Source organism: Cucurbita moschata, unplaced genomic scaffold (assembly GCF_002738365.1).
Source record: "Cucurbita moschata cultivar Rifu unplaced genomic scaffold, Cmos_1.0 Cmo_Scf00028, whole genome shotgun sequence".
Classification (NCBI taxonomy): Eukaryota; Viridiplantae; Streptophyta; class Magnoliopsida; order Cucurbitales; family Cucurbitaceae; genus Cucurbita; species Cucurbita moschata.
The window spans coordinates 604,934-628,567 of NW_019268544.1; the positions used below are offsets into that span (position 1 = coordinate 604,934).

The 23,634-nt window shown below is 40.9% G+C and overlaps 2 protein-coding genes and 2 long non-coding RNA genes across 5 annotated transcripts; 2 read left to right on the forward strand and 2 right to left on the reverse strand.

The window, feature by feature from the left end:
• Positions 1-1,286: 1,286 nt before the first annotated feature.
• LOC111463286 (phenylalanine ammonia-lyase-like) lies at positions 1,287-23,409 on the reverse strand. 2 transcript variants are annotated; one of them, XM_023107170.1, is made up of 2 exons: positions 13,621-15,824; positions 1,287-1,423 (listed from the first exon to the last, which is right to left on the reverse strand). In XM_023107170.1, the coding sequence occupies exon 1, from the start codon at positions 15,782-15,784 to the stop codon at positions 13,634-13,636; it is 2,151 nt and encodes a 716-aa protein (XP_022962938.1). In that variant the 5' UTR covers positions 15,785-15,824; the 3' UTR covers positions 1,287-1,423; positions 13,621-13,633. The 2 variants fall into 2 exon arrangements, with proteins under 2 accessions (XP_022962938.1, XP_022962937.1); XM_023107169.1 differs by lacking the exon at positions 1,287-1,423 and adding an exon at positions 23,284-23,409 and having other exon boundaries at positions 13,512-15,744.
• On the reverse strand, positions 1,289-3,777 carry LOC111463285 (phenylalanine ammonia-lyase-like). The gene has a single exon (XM_023107168.1). It carries the CDS (start codon positions 3,585-3,587, stop codon positions 1,437-1,439), a length of 2,151 nt encoding a protein of 716 aa, XP_022962936.1. The 5' UTR covers positions 3,588-3,777; the 3' UTR covers positions 1,289-1,436.
• LOC111463289 lies at positions 5,238-5,666 on the forward strand. Its single transcript, XR_002713862.1, has 2 exons — positions 5,238-5,338; positions 5,416-5,666. It is a non-coding gene; the product is annotated as an uncharacterized LOC111463289 (long non-coding RNA).
• Positions 11,313-17,054, forward strand: LOC111463292. Its single transcript, XR_002713865.1, has 2 exons — positions 11,313-11,513; positions 16,493-17,054. It is a non-coding gene; the product is annotated as an uncharacterized LOC111463292 (long non-coding RNA).
• Positions 23,410-23,634: the final 225 nt, after the last annotated feature.

Sequence of the window (23,634 nt, forward strand, 5' to 3'; positions counted from 1 at the left end):
TTTGGACCATTCCTGAGCCATTTGGATGTTTCCAAAAGCATTTGACATTAATATAACCACTTGGTCAATTAAAGTAATTTTAAGCCAAAAGTAGGTTTAATTAAAATCGTTAGGTGAGTTTATTATGCCTTAACCAGATGTCGTGGGCACACAAAGGTTGAATTGGAATACAAAGGATAGATCCGGACTAGCACATGGATAGATTAGTGACTTCGACTTAGGCTCATTAAGTAAGTGGTTTTACTATTGGCTTGTTGGATGTGAACAATGTGTGCCCTGTGGCCCTTGCACTTGTCGTGATTTTATGATTGTTTAACGTATGCAATGTTATGTTTATGCTATGATGTCAGATATGATGTGATACAATTTATGTTATGATATAAATACGTCATGTAATGATCATGTTATGTTATGGGATTATGTTATGTTATTGATACTGAATGATACATGAACCTCCCTATATCATGGCATGTAAGATATGTACGACATTTGTTCATTATCTATGAGACATTAGAAAGCCACCTATGTTAATTACGAAAGACACAAAGATAAGTGTTATGTATGCATGTCTCATAGGATGTTACATCATGAAAAAAATGGAGGTATGACTTGCATCATACATAAATGATATGAATTGATACTATGGGACTCCATGCATCTTGTATGTCACGTGCATCGAGATGCATAACCATTTATTTGAAAAGTTCCTAATTATTCGGGCAAAGTTGAATCATCCACTAGGATCTCAAGGCATTCTAACAATAAGTTCACTAAAGTATCCAACCAGATATAATCTATATTTACTTATAATAACCTTAATCCACAAACACAGTGCACATAAAACTCCTGAATCGTACTTTAAAAAAAACTCAAATGAACTTTAAACTAAACCAAACATGAACCAGAGAAAAACAAACATGTATTGAAGAAACTCGCTCAACCATGTTGAAATAAGACCAGACTGAACCAAATCAAATTGACCATATCGGACCACCTGAATTGAGCTAGACGGAGTCAACATGAACCATAACACATGGCCGTTTTTCTTCTAGTGAGCAATAATTTCAGTGGCGTCCGAACAGTCCTGAGAGTGGAGATAGAAAAAGAGACCATTATAAAACTCATGTGTACAACTATTCCTTAGAGAAAACGCAAGTTTTAGAGGAAGGGTCAATTAGAACAATGACTTGTTTGCTGACCTTACATTAATTAAATTGAATTTCATAGGATAAATATGGTAGAAAAAATAAAATACAACGTTTATCATACGGATGTCAACAATTTATGGACTAGGAAAGAACAATTTTATTCCTTTTCATTCATTTGGGTAAAAAGAAATAGGATACAATAAGCGAGAAAAAAATGTTATACAAATTAATCTTTAAGTATCTTCATCAATTTTGAACGGAGAATTGGCTTCCATGTGCAGCAAGAGATTAGCAGATGGGAATTGGAGCACCGTTCCACTCTTTCAAGCACTCCAAGATAGAGTCGATCATCTTCCCTTCACACAGAGCTGTGAACACCTTTTCGCACTCTTCTCCTGGAGATATCACTTTTTCTCCTGTCACCAGATTTGTTCCCAATTCTTCTCTCACAAACCTATACAATGGATAAGATCTGCAGTCCTTTATCTGATTCTCAATTTTGGAATTTCCACTTTCGTACGACAACCTTGCATTTTCAACTTCTTTTGGTAACACCGCCTTTAGTTCCTCCTCAAAAGCACCAATCTTTTGGAAGATTGAAGTGTCTGCGTCCTTTTCACAATCACCATTGCCAAGTGCGTGCTCAACAAGGACTTGCCTCAACTTTTGGCTCAATGGGTAAGTGGCACTGCATGGATCATCGATATAAGCAAAGGTGTGCTCTCTGTCCACAACTTTTAGAAGATCTTTCTCACAAAACCTTGATGGGTGAAGCGCTCCATTAGAGGATGTGGTCAACACTTTCTTGGCTGTTTGGCTAACACAGTTTTTCACAGTGTTCTTCAAGTTTTCTTCCAAATGCCTCAAGTCGATTGCTTGGCAGAGGGCAACCAAAAAGGTGGAAGACATGAGTTTTAAAATATCAAGGGCTTCGGCTGTTTTCCTTGAAGAGATTAAACCCAGCGAGTTAACATCTTGGTTGTGTTGCTCGGCGCTCTGTACATGGCTAGTCACTGGATTTGCAAGATATTGAAGCTCAGAGCAATAGGAAGCCATGGCAATCTCAGCACCTTTAAATCCATAATCTAAACTTGGGTTTCTGCTTGCAGAGAGATTTGAAGGCAATCCATTGTTGTAGAAATCATTGACAAGCTCTGAGAATTGAGCAAACATGAGCTTTCCAATTGAAGCAACGGCCAAACGAGTGTTGTCCATGGAGACACCAATTGGAGTTCCTTGGAAGTTGCCTCCATGGATCGCCTTGTTCCTTGAAACATCAATCAAAGGGTTGTCGTTGACTGAGTTAATCTCTCTTTCGATAGATTTTGTTGAGAATCGAATGACTTCGATCAATGGACCAAGCCATTGAGGAGAAGTTCTAAGAGCATAACGATCTTGCTTTGGCTTCTGGAGAGGATCGGTTTCATGCAATTTCTTTGCAGCTTTCATGTAAGAACTTCCATCCAGGATGTGTTCCATAATTGCAGCAGCCTCGATCTGACCAGGATGATGCTTCAACTTGTGTGTCAAATGATCGGTGAATTCAGGCTTTCCTTGCATAACCTCAGCAAAAATGGCTGACAAAATCTCCGACAAAACAGCCAAAATATTGGCCTCAAACAGAACAATCGATGCCAATCCAGAACCAACAGCAGTGCCATTGACAAGAGCAAGACCTTCTTTAGGCTGCAATTCAAAGAACCCAGAAGGAATGCCAGCTTGTTGAAAAGCCTCCTTTGCATCAAGGCTTTCTCCATTTTGTCCAACAGCCTTAGAGTTTGGTCGGCCAGTGAGCAATCCAGCAATATAAGAAAGTGGAACAAGATCACCCGAAGCAGTAATGGTTCCACGAAGAGGCAAGCAGGGAGTGATGTTACTATTTAAAAGTTTGGTTATGGCTTCCAAAATCTCAAATCTGATACCCGAGTAGCCTTGAAGAAGAGTGTTGATTCTCACCAACATAGCCGCCCTGGTAGCGGAGTGGGGCAGAGTATGGGTGGACTCAGCTCCACTTCCAAAGATCCCAGCATTCAAGAATCGAATCAACTCCTTCTGAAGAGCTCCACCTTGATTGGTCCTTCTATGAGAGGTAGCACCAAAGCCAGTAGTAACACCGTAACTATCAGTGCCTTTGTTCATGCTCTCCATAACCCAATCACTGCTAGCTTTAACGCCAGCTCTAGCAGACTCAGCCAACTGGACCAGCACATCATTATCACGAGTGGCAATGGCGGCCACTTGGGAAATGGTGAGAGTCTCACCGCCAAGCTTGACAAGGGGCCTCCGGTACTCCTCCACCATGCGCTTGACCTCATCGAGATGGCTTCCCTTGAGAGCGTCGGCAGCCACACCCCAGTTAAGTGGATCGTTGCGGGTAATGCAGAAGGTCTCCACCGAACCATTTTGGGCGGCAAGTTGTTGGAAGGGAGCTGGGGCCATTTGTATAGCAAAATAAAAGATGAAGAGTAGAGAGTGTTAGAGAGGAAGTAAGAATGTGAGTTGGGTTTAGAATTAGAATTGATATCTGAGTTGTGGAGAAAGATGGGGAAAAATGGTTATATAGAGAAAGCTTTGTGCAACAACCGCGCAACGGGGGCTGCGTTAGGTAAAGGTAAGAAAGAGGCGAGCGAGAAAGGAAGAAGAGCTCCGAAGGTTGGTGGAAATGGTTGAAATAAGAAATGTAGTGAAAATTTGAATGGTCAAAGTTTGTAGGCCTTGGTGCTTGTGTTCGGTTGTTGTGTATGGATTTCTTGACTCCACTTAAATGGATGTCTGACTAATATTATAACAATGATTAGTTTTATTATTATTATTAATTCATTATTTCATTAGGTGGTTATTTATTATATAATTTAATTTAATATCCCACTACTTACTCATTATTAATTCATTTTGCTATACATAATAGCTTCTTCCCGTTTTTTATTATTATTATTATTTATCTTCATGGTCAAATGTATGGCTAAAGTCAAGTATTTTTCTTTTTTTAAAATGTTGAACTATTCTGACATCGAGTCTAAAGTCTAACTATTCTGACATCAAATGTATGGCTAAGTCACATTGTTTTGAAAAGTTCATGTACGCTCTCGCCTCGATGGCTCGATTTAGGCCTCATCTTAAATGATTAAAGTGTCATGGACAAGTATAAAAATACTTAGTAAGTAGCTTGCTGGTAGTTTCTTAAGTCTTATCTCATTGATTTGTTCATTCGTTCGATGTCTCATTTATACTTAGAACCCCATTCCTAAGTTATAGACTTTATTAAGCTTTTCCCTATGTTTACTTAGTTCACCTAAGTTCGATATAAGGTCATATTGTGTAACTCGTAAATTCTCCTTTTCTTCTCCCACTATGGGTCGACAGTTCTCTTTGCTCATTCTTGGAGTTTTTAAGATATCTTGTTTAGTCATTCTACTAGTCCCTTTAATTGTCATCAACCTATATAACATAGGCAGTCAAGGCGAACCCTATAATAGGTTCCAACCTATAGTTCTCATTATACTGTTATGGACACTATTATTAAATTCTCTAGTCAGGTTAGTTGAATCTCCCGAATAGGCCCCTATAATGTAAACGTCATAACAAATGTTCATCTACCTATGTTGTCCCTTACTCTCATTCGTAACAAATCACGATTAGGGAGTGGTTGGGGACCTCCTAACCATACCCACAAGGTACTCATAAAGTTCTCATAATATTCATGCATTATAGGGCTCAAGCTTAGTTCTATCAACTCAAAAAGTACTACCGCAGACCCCAGTTGATCGAAGCAAGTTAAATAATAAGAAATTAATTGGCGAACCTCTAGTAGTCCGCACGTAGTACAATTCAATCATAACCAATTCTAAAATGTTATGCGGGCTATCAATCATTGAGTTGAGTTTACAATTAGAGGTTGAAATGAACCTCTTTCAACCCCTAGTTTGTCCCCTTATAATAACACAATAATAATATGCATAAACATATCAAAAGAGACATAATATAATAATTATGAATATCTTGTAACACCGAAAAAAATAATAAAAATAAATCAGCCCAAGCCCATGGAGGGGCAAATGTGTCATTTTGCCATCCACCTACTATAGGGGTCCAAGTGGAACCCTAATAGAGGCCACCAAAAAGAAAGGGAAGACTAGGAGAGGGTTTGGGAGAATCGAGGAGCAGTCGCAAAGACTTCGTCCAGAGTCGAGGTGAGTTCTTGAATGTTTTCCAGATCCGAGACTAACCTTTATGAATCGGGACCTAATGTTTGAATACGTTCATCTAGGGAAGTTGACTTCGTGAAGAAACTTGGCAGAAATCTGGGAATTATCTGAGAACGGTAGGCGAACTTCTGTAGCTCAAATCTCGTTCTATGTTGAGGCTAAAATCACGAAAAAAAATACCAAGATGTAGCCCTCAACACGATCTAGAACTTTGCCGAAGGAACCATATCGATCCGAGCTCTGGGTCAAAAGATATGAAAATTGGAAAACGGTAGATTGGAAAAGGGCTATGGATTGCCGGAGAGAGAGAAAAGGAAAAAAAAAAAAAAGAAGAGGCGCCAGGTGGTGAAGCACGGTTTCACAACCATACTACGAAGAGAGTAGGTTGTGACCCTCACGCTATGACAAGCAAAGTGGCGTCCCTCAAGAGACGCCCATCCGGCCACATACGGGCCAATATAGAAGAGTGCCATGATGCGATCGAGGAGAACGATGCATCATCCAACACACCACCACGCAAAGTGGGCATTGAAGACAAGTTGAGACATAAGCAAGAGAGAGACATCAGAATAGACATGAAGGACAAAGATAGGCATGTTGAAGGGTAGGGCCCCGGGCCTTAACCTCAAAAGTCGGGGTTTCAGAAGGAATTTGGGCATGCAGTTTGGGAGTTAAGTCCGTCCATATGAAATATGAATGCTCGCTAAGTTTGGTGTCAATCGGACACCAGATGGACAATGCACGACACCGTATGACCACTCACCAAAATCATGTCTACTACTGGTAGAATAAAAATGGCTCAAAATGTACTGCAGGGGTACCATGGTGTTAGCTCTCCACCACCCCTAGGCCATGTGGCTTAAGTGAGCTACCTTGTGGCACATACGTGTGTCATAGTGTGGGCGACCTCCTTTGAAATGGGTTTTTGAAGGACAGTACCGGATGGCACGGGTGTGTCGGTATTGCGCCCTAGCCCGCGTGTTGGAGGTTGTTACAACACCCGCTATCCAGTACGGTATCCGTAAATGACTCGGCATGGGCATGGGAGAGCCTAAACCTCGATAGAACCCGGATGGATGGATGTTCGGGAAGCCTTGATGAGATGAACGACACGCGGGCCCATTCTCGATGGCATGATCGAACGAGTTATGATGGCCGACGACATCCCGAGTCTCGAGACACCAGACGGACAATGCACGACACCGTATGACCACTCACCAAAATCATGTCTACTACTGGTAGAATGAAAATGGCTCAAAATGTACTGCAGGGGTACCATGGTGTTAGCTCTCCACCACCCCTAGGCCATGTGGCTTAAGTGAGCTACCTTGTGGCACATACGTGTGTCATAGTGTGGGCGAGCGTGCCGAGACGAGTGTCTCGGGCGACTTCCTTTGAAATGGATTTTTGAAGGACAGTACCGGATGGCACGGGTGTGTCGGTATTGCGCCCTAGCCCGCGTGTTGGAGGTTGTTACAACACCCGCTATCCAGTACGGTATCCGTAAATGACTCGGCATGGGCATGGGAGAGCCTAAACCTCGATAGAACCCGGATGGATGGATGTTCGGGAAGCCTTGATGAGATGAACGACACGCGGGCCCATTCTCGATGGCATGATCGAACGAGTTATGATGGCCGACGACATCCCGAGTCTCGAGACACCAGACGGACAATGCACGACACCGTATGACCACTCACCAAAATCATGTCTACTACTGGTAGAATAAAAATGGCTCAAAATGTACTGCAGGGGTACCATGGTGTTAGCTCTCCACCACCCCTAGGCCATGTGGCTTAAGTGAGCTACCTTGTGGCACATACGTGTGTCATAGTGTGGGCGACCTCCTTTGAAATGGGTTTTTGAAGGACAGTACCGGATGGCACGGGTGTGTCGGTATTGCGCCCTAGCCCGCGTGTTGGAGGTTGTTACAACACCCGCTATCCAGTACGGTATCCGTAAATGACTCGGCATGGGCATGGGAGAGCCTAAACCTCGATAGAACCCGGATGGATGGATGTTCGGGAAGCCTTGATGAGATGAACGACACGCGGGCCCATTCTCGATGGCATGATCGAACGAGTTATGATGGCCGACGACATCCCGAGTCTCGAGACACCAGACGGACAATGCACGACACCGTATGACCACTCACCAAAATCATGTCTACTACTGGTAGAATGAAAATGGCTCAAAATGTACTGCAGGGGTACCATGGTGTTAGCTCTCCACCACCCCTAGGCCATGTGGCTTAAGTGAGCTACCTTGTGGCACATACGTGTGTCATAGTGTGGGCGAGCGTGCCGAGACCATGTGGCTTAAGTGAGCTACCTTGTGGCACATACGTGTGTCATAGTGTGGGCGAGCGTGCCGAGACGAGTGTCTCGGGCGACTTCCTTTGAAATGGATTTTTGAAGGACAGTACCGGACGGCACGGGTGTGCCGGTATTGCGCCCTAGCCCGCGTGTTGGAGGTTGTTACATACACCCGCTATCCCGTACGGTATTCGTAAATGACTCGACATGGGCATGGGAGGGCCTAAACCTCGATAGAACCCGGATGGATGGATGTTCGGGAAGCCCTGATGAGATGAACGACACGCGGGCCCATTCTCGATGGCATGATCGAACGAGTTATGATGGCCGACGACATCTCGAGTCTCGGGATGGCGTCAAGACATATGGACCCTGTCGATGGGGGTCGAGATGACAAGATGAGATGCGACGTTGCATTGAGAGACCTTGGCCTGAGCAGAGCCAAGGTCGAGTCGAATGACTTGGCCTAGCCTAGAGGCAAGTCAGATGTGTCGCAGACGATTGAACATGCATGCGCAGGCGGCGTGTGTGGTTGAACAAGCTTGGATTCCGCACAAGTGATATTCGATTGGCGAAGACAAACCTCGCTTAAGGTCTGAGGAAGCCACAAAACCAGGGCGAAAAAGATATATAGGGCTTAATTCCCTTCAAGGCTAGTCGTGAGCGTGTCAAGATCACGATGCCGCACGGTAAAAAATGTAGGACCGTGACACGCAGCTCGGCAGGCGGCGACACGTGTCGAGCGTCGGCTAGAGGGAAGCAGCTCCAGCGGAACGATGATGCGTGTCACCCACAGAAACCAGGCCGAACCGCAGCGAACCGGACCGCTAGCCGAACCGACCCGACCTGTGACTGTGTGAAGTAGTTCGCGCGTGGTTGTCGCCTGTGCAGCATGCATTTGGTGTCCTTTCCCGCACGTGGTCGGCGTGTGAGGGCGTGTGAGAGGCTCATTTTTCGTTCGTTTACCTTCTGTTTGTCTCGATTCCTATTTTAATAATATTTTATGTAAAAATAGGGACCTAATCGAGGATAATCAATGTTTTTGGACACCCTACGAGCATAGAGACGCTAGCACAAGGACACACGTTAACTAGGTAAGTCACCACTCGGTATTTAGGAAGAAATACTTGTAGGATTCGCTTGGATTGCATGCATGTTAGTATATTTGCCTTAGATTAGCTTTCCATGAATGAGATTAGGCAAGTCGATGGTTACGGGCGTATTGGGAGAATTACTTGGGTGTTGCTTGTATGTTTAAGCTCCCGCTATACGGATGCACATGCTTAATTCATGTTGAATAGACTCTGCGTTTTGGACACTTGAGGAATGACATCACCCTGTTGAGCACAAACTCGGCTTTTCGGGTTCCTGATGGGGGCCATCGCCCCGTTGAGTTTGCATGTCTAATTTGCATGAATTATGTGTGATGATGTTAGATGGCGGTTACATGCACACTATGTTATTTTCCACATTTGCCTTAGATTAGCTCTCCATGAATGAGACTAAGTAGATCGATTGTTATGAGCGTATTTGATAACTCTAAAAGTAGAGTCATATAAAGTCTTTTGTAGTTAATATTGCACTCTTATTCACCATTTTCTCATTTATTACCCCATTTATTCTACTTAGTGAGCATGAAATCGTTTGTCGCGGTTCAACATGAAAAAAAAATATGATTTGACATAAATCGATCTTAATTGTACATTTAATTAAGTTATGTGGTAAAATTTCAGACATTTATGCTGAACCATGACGGAGTAGCAAATTTGGAAACAAATGGGGGATGACATGAAAATTTTAAATCCATATCAGCAATACAAGTGGGTCATTGACTACCGCATGAGGAACATCCTATGTGAACAACTTATTCATTTTCAGCCCTAAAGGAAAACCCATGCTCAATATAAAAGGAAAAGGAAGACCAGGAGGGTGACACGCTTTAGGAGAAAAAAAATCGGATTAGACAACAGTGCCTCTGCTGCTGTGAACTGTTGTAAAACCAGAGAAGAAGAAAAACCTTAATGCAGCAGCTGTTGAGAGCAGAAGGAAGAGAAGACCAAGAAGGATAGATTAGGACAACGAGGTGGACGTGAAGAGTTCAAGGGAAGGGAACTTCCATTGAAGAACGGCAACAAAGTTGGATAACTCTCTATTTCCTTACTCTCTTTTCTTATTCTATCAATTTTATATGATTAAGATGTGAGTTCCTCTATTTAATTCAGTTTGCATGGAGAGCTAATCTTTATAGGGGAGGCGAGAGAGTTTTATATAGTTTAAGTATGTTGACACTGTGATTTTAGTTTATTAAAGAGTTGTTAATGATTTACATGTGTTTAATTAGCTACTTTACATACATAGTTGTTCTTTTATTCGGGAGAGAGAGGGAGCAATGAAATCTAGTTCCATAGCAAGGAGACTTGAATGGTAATAGAAAGGCTAGGAATAATTCTTCCCCGAGAGCCTTATTAATAAAAATTACAACAATTATGTAAATAATCACCATTCATGACCCTTAGGAGTGGGCTTGAGAATCTATTAAAAGGAACAAAAATCTACCACAAAACTCAACAACTTATACATTGAATCTCTTAGTCGAACCTTCCTCATTATAGTTGATTTTCTCATCATTTTCTGTTTTTCGACGCAGTGACATTCTGTTTTAGTTTTGTTTAAGTAGTTAAAATCACCGACACCCATTTGAATGTTACCCAAAAACTCACTTAATTTCCAGCGATAAAATTAACCAAAAGTATAGGTTTCTTGTAGAATCGATAATTTACTTATTACTTACTACTTGTGATAGTGTATACTTGTACTCATTCTTGTGAATTTTACATCATTTTATTATATATATCCACAAGCTATCAAGTTTTTGGCGCCGTTGCCGGGAACTTAATTTTGTTATTTTACTTGTTGTAGATTTTCGTGAATTTGAACAAAAAAGAAGTCATAGTAAGCTAAATTTTTTACTGCAGAATTGAGCTTACTGCGGCAGAATTCTGTGTGTGAACCCACCTACGGGTTTGAAATTTATTTTTGATCCTGAAATAGAGAAAACCTTTAAACGATAGTTGAGAGAGAAAAAGAAAATGACAGAACATAATATACATCAAATGGCCTAACTGAATAGTGAGTTTGAAAATTCAGTGATGATGGCTAATCAAGAGAGAATTACTATTAATGCCATTCATTTAGCAGATGACAGAGAAAGAGTAATCTGAGCATATGCACACACACCCAACTGTGGAAGAGTTAAATCCGTGCATTATTAGACCCAAAATGAAAGCGTTTTCGACAGACACTGAATTTCTCTTACAGACACTCCTGTCCACAGATGCTGAATTTCTTTTATCGTGTTCTTTGATAGGCTTTGCTTCCTTCATCAAACTTAAATTTCTTCCCCCTCAATCTAATGGTTTAAGAATCATGAAGTTTCATTAAAAATCGAAGAAGTTACGGATGATTCGAAGCCACACCAAAATTCATGAACAGTACCTTTGGATCTTCAACTCAATCGCTTCTAAGCGTTTTCGACTCTCAATATCTTGAAAGAGGTTCAAAGCCACACCAAAGACCATGAACCACTATAGTATATAGTATGAGCTACATGATTTTATTCCAAGAATTTTGAAATTTAACCACTCCCCACTTATCCTCTTCCCAGAAGTTACTCCCTAACAAACTTCCCTCTCTCTCATTCTCTTAGTTTAGGTCAGTCCGCGTAAATAGATTCATCAAATTCCCTCTCAGACAGAAACGCCATTCGACCATCTGCAAGGCTTTCAATCTATTTGCCTCATCTCAATACTGTGAAGGAGGAATGGTCGTTGGGAGAGAACAGCTTGGTAAGTCCTATCCTTACAGTTTTCTTTTTGTCATTTTGTCAGAACTCATCAATTTTCGTTTCGTTTGATTTGATTTGGGTTGCTGAAAAATAAATACCAAAATTATGTGTTGTTCTAGAAAAAGTTGGTACAAACTGGTTAAAAGGGGCCAATAATCGATTAAAGTTGGACAAAAGCTGGCTGGAAATAAGGCCATAAGGAAGAGAGATTGAGGAAAAGAAGAATCTAGATACAAATTAGGGTTTGATCCAAGGCTCAGGTTCGAAAGTCGAAGCTGGTTTTTGAACCTCAACCTTGGTAGATTACAAACCCTAAACCTCAGCCTTCATAGATTACAAACCCAAACCGGCACTCGAAACAGGTTCGAAGGAACCTGCAACAACCGCGTAGCCCAGTCCAACATCCAAGTCTTCAGCCTAGTTCGTAGGTTAGTCCAGCCCAATCCAATAGTACAGGGCTTTTTGATTGTGACATCCCACCCACATCGGTTGGTGAGGGGAACTAAACATTATTTACAAGGGTGTGAAAACCTCTCCCTAACTGACTCGTTTTAAAAACCTTGAGAGGAAGCTTGAAAGGGAAAGCCCAAAGAGGACAATATCTGCTAGCGGTGGGCTTGGGCCGTTACAAATGGTATAAGAACCAGACACCAGGCGATGTGCCAGCAAGGACGTTGAGCCCTAAAGGGGCTTGGATTGTGAGATACAACATCGATTGGAGAGGGGAACGAGTGGCAACAAAGACACTGGGCCCGAAGGGGGTGGATTGTGAGATCTCACATCAGTTGGAGAGAGGAACAATGCATTCTTTATAAGGGTGTGAAAACCTCTCCCTAGCAAACGCATTTGACACTAGTATGATCACTGTCTGGTCAATAAAGTAATTTTTAGCCAAAAGTAGGTTTTCGTTTATTATGCCTTAACTCGATATCGTGGGCACATGAAGGTTGAATTGGTTTACAAAGGATAGATCTAGACTAGCCCAATAATAGATTAGTGACTTCAGCTTAGACACACTAATTAAGTGGTTTTACTATTGGCTTGGTGGATGACTTGATTGTTGTATGAACGATGTGTGCCCTATTACCCTTGCACTTGTCGTGATTTTATGATTGTTTGACGTATGCAATGTTATGTTTATGCTATGACGTCAGATATGATGTGATACAATTATGCTATGCTATAAAATACGTCATGTAAGGGTCATGTAAAGATCATGTTATGTTATCGATACTGAATGATGTATGAACCTCCATACGTCATGTCATATAAGATATGTACTGCATTTGCTCATTGTCTATGAGACATTAGAAAGCCACATAGGTTAATTACGAAAGACATGAGATAAGTGTAATGTCTCATACTTCACGGATGTAAAGTACCAATAAGGTATAATCTTCATTTAGCTTATAATAACCTTAATCCAACCCATGAGAGATCAAAACCAGATACTAAATTCATTGCACAAACACAGTGCACATAAAACAACTGAATCGTACTTTTTTAAAAAAAAAACTCAAATGAACTTTAAACTAAACCAAAATAAAAAAAAGAATCGAATGTGAACCAGAGAAAAACAAACAAACATGTATTAAGGAAACTGGCTAAACCAATTTGAAATAAGACCAGACTGAACCAAATCAAATCGAACTGTGATAAGCCAAACCGTAACGAACCAAACTGAATCGAACTAAACGGAATCAACATGAACCATACCAGACTAAACTGATAACCCATGGCCATTTTTCTTCTAGTATGCAATAATTTCAGCGGCGTCCGACCAGTCCTGACAATGGAGATAGAAAAAAGAGTCCACTACAAAACTCATCTGCACAGCTATTCCTTAGAGAAAACTTAAAGAAGGGTCAATTGGAACAATGACCTTTGATTAATTAAATTGAATTTCCTTGGATAAATATGTGGTAGAAAAAACAAAAGAATAATAACAACAAAATACAACGTTTCTCATACGGATATCAACAATTTTTGGACTAGGAAAGAACAATTTTATTCCTTTTCATTCATTTGGGTAAAAGGAAAGAGGATACAATAATCTAGAAAAAATAGTATAAAAATTAATCTTTTAAATATCATTGATTGGCTTCCATGTGCAGCAAGAGATTAGCAGATGGGAATTGGAGCACCGTTCCACTCTTTCAAGCACTCCAAGATAGAGTCGATCATCTTCCCTTCACACAGAGCTGTGAACACCTTTTCGCACTCTTCTCCTGGAGATATCACTTTTTCTCCTGTCACCAGATTTGTTCCCAATTCTTCTCTCACAAACCTATACAATGGATAAGATCTGCAGTCCTTTATCTGATTCTCAATTTTGGAATTTCCACTTTCGTACGACAACCTTGCATTTTCAACTTCTTTTGGTAACACCGCCTTTAGTTCCTCCTCAAAAGCACCAATCTTTTGGAAGATTGAAGTGTCTGCGTCCTTTTCACAATCACCATTGCCAAGTGCGTGCTCAACAAGGACTTGCCTCAACTTTTGGCTCAATGGGTAAGTGGCACTGCATGGATCATCGATATAAGCAAAGGTGTGCTCTCTGTCCACAACTTTTAGAAGATCTTTCTCACAAAACCTTGATGGGTGAAGCGCTCCATTAGAGGATGTGGTCAACACTTTCTTGGCTGTTTGGCTAACACAGTTTTTCACAGTGTTCTTCAAGTTTTCTTCCAAATGCCTCAAGTCGATTGCTTGGCAGAGGGCAACCAAAAAGGTGGAAGACATGAGTTTTAAAATATCAAGGGCTTCGGCTGTTTTCCTTGAAGAGATTAAACCCAGCGAGTTAACATCTTGGTTGTGTTGCTCGGCGCTCTGTACATGGCTAGTCACTGGATTTGCAAGATATTGAAGCTCAGAGCAATAGGAAGCCATGGCAATCTCAGCACCTTTAAATCCATAATCTAAACTTGGGTTTCTGCTTGCAGAGAGATTTGAAGGCAATCCATTGTTGTAGAAATCATTGACAAGCTCTGAGAATTGAGCAAACATGAGCTTTCCAATTGAAGCAACGGCCAAACGAGTGTTGTCCATGGAGACACCAATTGGAGTTCCTTGGAAGTTGCCTCCATGGATCGCCTTGTTCCTTGAAACATCAATCAAAGGGTTGTCGTTGACTGAGTTAATCTCTCTTTCGATAGATTTTGTTGAGAATCGAATGACTTCGATCAATGGACCAAGCCATTGAGGAGAAGTTCTAAGAGCATAACGATCTTGCTTTGGCTTCTGGAGAGGATCGGTTTCATGCAATTTCTTTGCAGCTTTCATGTAAGAACTTCCATCCAGGATGTGTTCCATAATTGCAGCAGCCTCGATCTGACCAGGATGATGCTTCAACTTGTGTGTCAAATGATCGGTGAATTCAGGCTTTCCTTGCATAACCTCAGCAAAAATGGCTGACAAAATCTCCGACAAAACAGCCAAAATATTGGCCTCAAACAGAACAATCGAAGCCAATCCAGAACCAACAGCAGTGCCATTGACAAGAGCAAGACCTTCTTTAGGCTGCAATTCAAAGAACCCAGAAGGAATGCCAGCTTGTTGAAAAGCCTCCATTGCATCAAGGCTTTCTCCATTTGGTCCAACAGCCTTAGAGTTTGGTCGGCCAGTGAGCAATCCAGCAATATAAGAAAGTGGAACAAGATCACCCGAAGCAGTAATGGTTCCACGAAGAGGCAAGCAGGGAGTGATGTTAGTATTCAAGAGTTTGGTTATGGCTTCCAAAATCTCAAATCTGATACCCGAGTAGCCTTGAAGAAGAGTGTTGATTCTCACCAACATAGCCGCCCTGGTAGCGGAGTGGGGCAGAGTATGGGTGGACTCAGCTCCACTTCCAAAGATCCCAGCATTCAAGAATCGAATCAACTCCTTCTGAAGAGCTCCACCTTGATTGGTCCTTCTATGAGAGGTAGCACCAAAGCCAGTAGTAACACCGTAACTATCAGTGCCTTTGTTCATGCTCTCCATAACCCAATCACTGCTAGCTTTAACGCCAGCTCTAGCAGACTCAGCCAACTGGACCAGCACATCATTATCACGGGTGGCAATGGCAGCCACTTGGGAAATGGTGAGAGTCTCACCGCCAAGCTTGACAAGGGGCCTCCGGTACTCCTCCACCATGCGCTTGACCTCATCGAGATGGCTTCCCTTGAGAGCGTCGGCAGCCACACCCCAGTTGAGTGGATCGTTGCGGGTAATGCAGAAGGTCTCCACCGAACCATTTTGGGCGGCAAGTTGTTGGAAGGGAGCTGGGGCCATTTGTATAGGAAAATGAAAGATGAAGAGTAGAGTGTTAGAGAGGAAGTAAGAATGTGAGTTGGGTTTAGATTTAGAATTGATTTCTGAGTTGTGGAGAGTGATGGAAAAAAGTGGTTATATAGAGACAGCTTTGTGTAACGACCGCGCAATGGGGGCTGTGGTAGGTAAAGGTAAGGAGGCGAACGAGGAAGGAAGAAAGAGTTCCGAAGGTTGGTGGAAATGGTTGACATAAGAAATGTAGTGAATATTTGAATGGTCAAAGTTTGTAGGGGTTGGTGGTTATGTATGGATTACTTGACTCCCCACTTTTACCAAATGAAAAAGCAATATCTGTGGAGGTGAAGAATGATTGGAAGCGCCATGTTTGAACACACGTCAATAAGCTTAATAAATCCATCCTATAAAATATTATAAATTGGAAGTAAAGTAGATGGCGGCTTTAAAGAATAAATTTCACGTGAGAAGGGGCTGATCAACTTAAATGAATGCTGACCAGTTTTATATGAATCATTAGCTTTCTCATTTACTAATTCATTATTTCATTTTTTGATATAATTTAATCTCCCATTACTCACTCATTTTGCTAATGCTTTCCGCCCGTCTTTTTTTATCATTACTAATTCTTCTTATTTTCATGGTCAAATGTATGGCTAATGTCTAACGTTTTTTTTTTTTTTTTTTTAAATGTTCATGTATTCTGACATGGAGATGGATTATGGACTTACAAGATGGTAATCAATGTCTTGTTTTGAAAGTTATACTCGAAATTGAGGTGACAGTGCTAAGCAATGCAACTAAGATGCTAGTTCTCCTTGTTTTGAAAGCTCATGCACGCTCTTGCCTCGATTGCTTGATCTAGGTCTCATCTTAAGTGATGAAAGTGCCATGGACAAGTATAAAAATACTTAGCAAGTAGCTTGCTTGTAGTTTCTTAGTTCGCTCTTAAGTCTTATCTCATTGATTTGTTCGTTCGTTTGATGTCTCATTTATACTCAGAAGCCCAATCCTAAGTTAAAGACTTAACTAGACTTTTCCTTAGGTTTACTTAGTTCACCTGAGCTCAATTTAAGGTCATGTTGTGAAACTCATTAAATTCTCTTTTTCTTAGCCCTATATGGGTCGACAGTTCTCTTAGTTCATTCTTGGAGTTCTAAAATATCTTGTTTAGTCATTCTACTAGTCCCGGTAATCATGATCATCAACCTATATAACACAAGCACTCAACATGCAACCCTATAATAGGCTTCAACCTAGCCTATAGTTTTCATTATACTGTTATGGACACTGTTCTTAGATTTTTTAGTTGAGTTCAGTTGAAATCTCCCAAATAGGCTCCTATACGGTAAACATCGTAAGGAGGGAGTGACCCTCAATCTAGCCAATTTTCATCTACCTGTATCCCTTCCTCTCATCTGAAAGAAACCACAATTAGGGAGTGGTTGGGAACCTCCTAACCATACCCACAAGGTACTCATAAAGTTGTCATAAGATTCATGTATTACCAGGCTCAAAGCCTAGTTCAACCAATTCAAAAAATTATTATTGCAAATCTCGACAGATCGAAGAAAGTTAAATAATAAGAAATCAACTTGCGAACCCTAATAGTCCGCATAGAGTACAATTCAATCATAACCAATTCTAAAATGTTATATCGACTATAAATAATTGAGTCGAGTTCACGATTAGAGTTTGAAATGAACCTCTTTCAACCCCAAATCGTCCCCTTATAATAACACAATAATAATATGCATAAACATATCATCAAAAGAGACATAAGGCAATAATCTAAACATGGATATCTCGTCCTGCTTTCAATTTTATGTCTGTTTCATTATTTTCTTACAAATCGAGCATACATTCAATAAACATGCTTTTTCATCCGTCAAACTTGATCATGCTTCTTATAACATGCTCCAATACATACTACAAGCATATTTCTATCGAAGTTCTAATGTGTTACTTGGTTTGGTCGAAACTTTAATAGTTGGTTCGAGACCCTAAAGAGATCCAAAATCATTCAAACTAGTTAAATAGGTCCTACATTAAGAGGAAATATGACTACCATTGAAATCAGGTTGAAAATCAGACTTAAAACACCTCGACTACATAAAAATAGGGTAACTATATCGATTGGACTGAGTGAATCAGTCCAACTGTAGATAGGTTGTCCCTAACTTCATACAGACACTCCTGTCCGTAGATGTTGAATTTTTTTTATCGTGTTTTTTCTCTTGAGGCGTTGATAGGCTTTGCTTCCTTCATCAAACTTAAATTTCTTTACCCTCAATCTAATCAAACTTAAATTTCTTTGCCCTCAATCTAATGGTTTAAGAATCATGAAGTTTCATTAGAAATTGAAGAAGTTATGGTCGTTTATGGTCGTTTAGAGCCACACCATAGCCCATGAAACATACCTTTGGATTTCCAATTCAATCGTTTCCTACGAGCATTCTCAACTCTTGATACCGTCAAAGATGTTCAAAGCCGTACGCCCATGAACCACTTTAGCATGAGAAATATGTTTTTTATTGCAAGAATTTTGAAATTTCAACATAGCATGCAATGTTATATGATGAAAATGTTGTAATTTGAAGGTTACTTTTGTATTATATCCACTACAACGCTATATGGACGTGGAGCATATGTGTTTCATTCTAAAAGAAACCAAATTTATGTTAGGAATAACGGATCTCTACAATGGTATGATATTTTTCCACTTTGAGCATAAGTTCTCCTCCCCTGAGGAAGGGAGTCTTCGAACAAAGTACACCCTGGCTCTGATACCATGTTAGGAATCACGACTCTCCACAGTGGTATGATATTATCCACTTTGAGCATAAATTCTCATAGTTTTGCTTTGGGCTTCCCCAAAAGGTCTCATACCGATAGAGATGTATTCCTTTACTTATAAACGCATGATCATTCCCTGAATTAGCCAATGTGGGACTCCATCCCGACAATCATCAACCATTTATAGTTTAGGTAAGTTAACCACATGACCATGCTCTTCCATTGCTACCCATATACAACATATGCTTAGTTTAGGTAAGTCCCCGTAAATAGATTCATCAAATTCCCTCTCAGACAGAAACGCCATTCGTCCATCTGCAACTCTTTCAATCTATTTGCCTCATCTGAATCCTGTGAAGGAGGAATGGTCGTTGGGAGAGAAGAGCTTGGTAAGTCCTATCCTTAAAGTTTCCAGTTCGAACAATATTTCCTCAATTTCGTTTCGTTTGATTTGATTTGGGTTAAAACAATAAATACCAAAATTATTTGTTCTACAAAAACTTGGTACAAATTCGTTGCTAAGAGGGGCCAATAATCGATTAAAGTTGGACAAAAGTTGGCTGAAAATAAGGCCAGAAGGAAGGGAAATTGAGGAAAAGATGAATATTGGTAGAAATTAGGCTTCGATCCAAGGCTCAGATTCGAAAATCGAAGCTGGTTTTTGAACCTCAAACTTGGTTGATTGCAAACCCAAACTAGTAGATTACAAACCGTAAACCTCTGCCTTTATAGATTACAAGCCCAAACTAGCACTCGAAGCTGACAGGTTCAGAGTAACCTGCAACCGTCGCGTAGCCTAGTCCAACATCCAAGTCTTCGACCTAGTTGGTACGTCAGCCCAGCCCTATAGTATATAAAGAAAGGGCTTTCTGATTGTAGGATCCTATATTGGTTGGAGAGGAGAACGAAACATTCCTTATAAAGTGTGTGGAAACCTCTTTCTATCATACGCATTTTAAAAATCTTGAAAAACCTGGAGGGGAAGCCCGAGAGGGAAAGCCCAAAGAGGACAAATCTGCTAATGGTGGGCTTGGGCCATTACAAATGGTATAAGAGCTAGAAACCATGTGGTAAGCTAGCGGGATTCTCGCTTAGCCCTGAAGGGGAGTGGATTGTGAGATACCACATCGATTGGAGAGGGGAACGAGTGCCAGCGAAGACACCAAGTCCCAAAGGGGGTGGATTGTGAGATCCCAAATTAGTTGGAGAGGGGAACGATGCATTCTTTATAAGGGTGTAAAAACATCTCACGCGTTTTAAAAACCTTGAGGGGAATCATGAAAGGGAAAGCCCAAAGAAGACAATATTTGCTAGCGGTGGGTTTGGGCCATTACATTGATTCTCAATCGGAGTCTCGTCTTTAGAAACACACATGTATCCTGTTACCAGTGGGTTTGGTTTGTTGGATAACTTGATTGTTGTATGAACAATGTGTGCCCTGTTACCATTGCACTTGTCGCAATTTTATGTTTATGCTATGATGTCAGATATGATGTGATACAATTTATGTTATGTTATAAAATACGTCAGGTAAGGATCATGTTATGTTATGGAATTATGCCATGTTATCGATACTGAATGATACATGAACCTTCATATGTCATGTCATGTAAGATATATACTACATTTGTTCATTGTCTAGGAGACATTAGAAAGGCACATGTTAATTACGGAAGACACAAGATAAGTGTAATGTATACATGTTTCATAGGATGTTGTATCATGAAAAAAAATGATATCCATCATGAAAAAAAATGATATGAATTGATACTGTGGGACTCCATGCATCATAGTCATTTATTTAAAAAGTTCCTAATTATTCAGGCAAAGTTCAATCATCTACCCTATTCTTAAGGCATTCCAACAATAAGTATCCAAGATATAATCTATATTTACTTATAATAACCTTAATCAACCCACGAGAGATCAAAACCAGATACTAAATTTATTGCACAAACACAGTGCACATAAAACTCTTGAGTCCGTACTTAAAAAAAAAAAAAAAACTCAAATGAACTTTAAACTAAACCAAAATAAAAAAAGAATCGAACATGAACCAGAGAAAAACAAACATGTATTGAAGAAACTCGCTGAACCAAGTTGAAATCAGACCAGACTGAACCAAATCAAATCGACCATATCGAACCAAACCAAACTGAATTGAGCTAGACAGAATCAACATGAACCATAACACAGGGCCATTTTTCTTCTAATGAGCAATAATTTCAGCGGCGTCCGAACAGTCCTGAGAGTGGAGATTGGAGATTGGAGATGTGAGATTGGAGATGTGTACAGCTATTCCTTAGAGAAAATGCAAGTTTTAGAGGAAGGGTCAATTAGAACAATGACTTGTTTGCTGACCTTCCATTAATTAAATTGAATTTCATAGGATAAATATGGTAGAAAAAATAAAATACAACGTTTATCATACGGATGTCAACAATTTATGGACTAGGAAAGAACAATTTTATTCCTTTTCATTCATTTGGGTAAAAAGAAATAGGATACAATAAGCGAGAAAAAAATGTTATACAAATTAATCTTTAAGTATCTTCATCAATTTTGAACGGAGAATTGGCTTCCATGTGCAGCAAGAGATTAGCAGATGGGAATTGGAGCACCGTTCCACTCTTTCAAGCACTCCAAGATAGAGTCGATCATCTTCCCTTCACACAGAGCTGTGAACACCTTTTCGCACTCTTCTCCTGGAGATATCACTTTTTCTCCTGTCAGAAGATTCGTTCCCAATTCTTCTCTCACAAACCTATACAATGGATAAGATCTGCAGTCCTTTATCTGATTCTCAATTTTGGAATTTCCACTTTCGTACGACAACCTTGCATTTTCAACTTCTTTTGGTAACACGGCCTTTAGTTCCTCCTCAAAAGCACCAATCTTTTGGAAGATTGAAGTGTCTGCGTCCTTTTCACAATCACCATTGCCAAGTGCGTGCTCAACAAGGACTTGCCTCAACTTTTGGCTCAATGGGTAAGTGGCACTGCATGGATCATCGATATAAGCAAAGGTGTGCTCTCTGTCCACAACTTTTAGAAGATCTTTCTCACAAAACCTTGATGGGTGAAGCGCTCCATTAGAGGATGTGGTCAACACTTTCTTGGCTGTTTGGCTAACACAGTTTTTCACAGTGTTCTTCAAGTTTTCTTCCAAATGCCTCAAGTCGATTGCTTGGCAGAGGGCAACCAAAAAGGTGGAAGACATGAGTTTTAAAATATCAAGGGCTTCGGCTGTTTTCCTTGAAGAGATTAAACCCAGCGAGTTAACATCTTGGTTGTGTTGCTCGGCGCTCTGTACATGGCTAGTCACTGGATTTGCAAGATATTGAAGCTCAGAGCAATAGGAAGCCATGGCAATCTCAGCACCTTTAAATCCATAATCTAAACTTGGGTTTCTGCTTGCAGAGAGATTTGAAGGCAATCCATTGTTGTAGAAATCATTGACAAGCTCTGAGAATTGAGCAAACATGAGCTTTCCAATTGAAGCAACGGCCAAACGAGTGTTGTCCATGGAGACACCAATTGGAGTTCCTTGGAAGTTGCCTCCATGGATCGCCTTGTTCCTTGAAACATCAATCAAAGGGTTGTCGTTGACTGAGTTAATCTCTCTTTCGATAGATTTTGTTGAGAATCGAATGACTTCGATCAATGGACCAAGCCATTGAGGAGAAGTTCTAAGAGCATAACGATCTTGCTTTGGCTTCTGGAGAGGATCGGTTTCATGCAATTTCTTTGCAGCTTTCATGTAAGAACTTCCATCCAGGATGTGTTCCATAATTGCAGCAGCCTCGATCTGACCAGGATGATGCTTCAACTTGTGTGTCAAATGATCGGTGAATTCAGGCTTTCCTTGCATAACCTCAGCAAAAATGGCTGACAAAATCTCCGACAAAACAGCCAAAATATTGGCCTCAAACAGAACAATCGAAGCCAATCCAGAACCAACAGCAGTGCCATTGACAAGAGCAAGACCTTCTTTAGGCTGCAATTCAAAGAACCCAGAAGGAATGCCAGCTTGTTGAAAAGCCTCCATTGCATCAAGGCTTTCTCCATTTGGTCCAACAGCCTTAGAGTTTGGTCGGCCAGTGAGCAATCCAGCAATATAAGAAAGTGGAACAAGATCACCCGAAGCAGTAATGGTTCCACGAAGAGGCAAGCAGGGAGTGATGTTAGTATTCAAGAGTTTGGTTATGGCTTCCAAAATCTCAAATCTGATACCCGAGTAGCCTTGAAGAAGAGTGTTGATTCTCACCAACATAGCCGCCCTGGTAGCGGAGTGGGGCAGAGTATGGGTGGACTCAGCTCCACTTCCAAAGATCCCAGCATTCAAGAATCGAATCAACTCCTTCTGAAGAGCTCCACCTTGATTGGTCCTTCTATGAGAGGTAGCACCAAAGCCAGTAGTAACACCATAACTATCAGTGCCTTTGTTCATGCTCTCCATAATCCAATCACTGCTAGCTTTAACGCCCGCTCTAGCGGACTCAGCCAACTCGACCATCACATCATTATCACGAGTGGCAATGGCAGCCACTTGTGAGATTGTGAGAGTCTCACCACCGAGCTTGACAAGGGGCCTCCGGTACTCCTCCACCATGCGCTTGACCTCATCGAGATGGCTTCCCTTGAGAGCGTCGGCAGCCACACCCCAGTTAAGTGGATCGTTGCGGGTAATGCAGAAGGTCTCCACCGAACCATTTTGGGCGGCAAGTTGTTGGAAGGGAGCTGGTGCCATGAGAGTGTATTAGAAGAATGAGGGACTTAAAAAATATGGGTTCTCTGTTTTGGATGGATGTTGGGAATGAAATGAGAATGATTTGCTGCTTGTGATGTTGATTTGGAGAATAGAAGAGGAAGAATGAGGTTTAAATAGGGGAAGCTTTGATCACAAACTGGAGGGATAGTGTTTGTTTTAGTGGTAGGTAACCGGAAGAGTGGTGGAGACAGGGTACCACAACTTGTGGTTTGAATAAGGACTAAATGGGGTAGTTGGGACTTGAGAAGGTAATGGGAAACTATTAATATAGTTTATAATCATTTTATTTT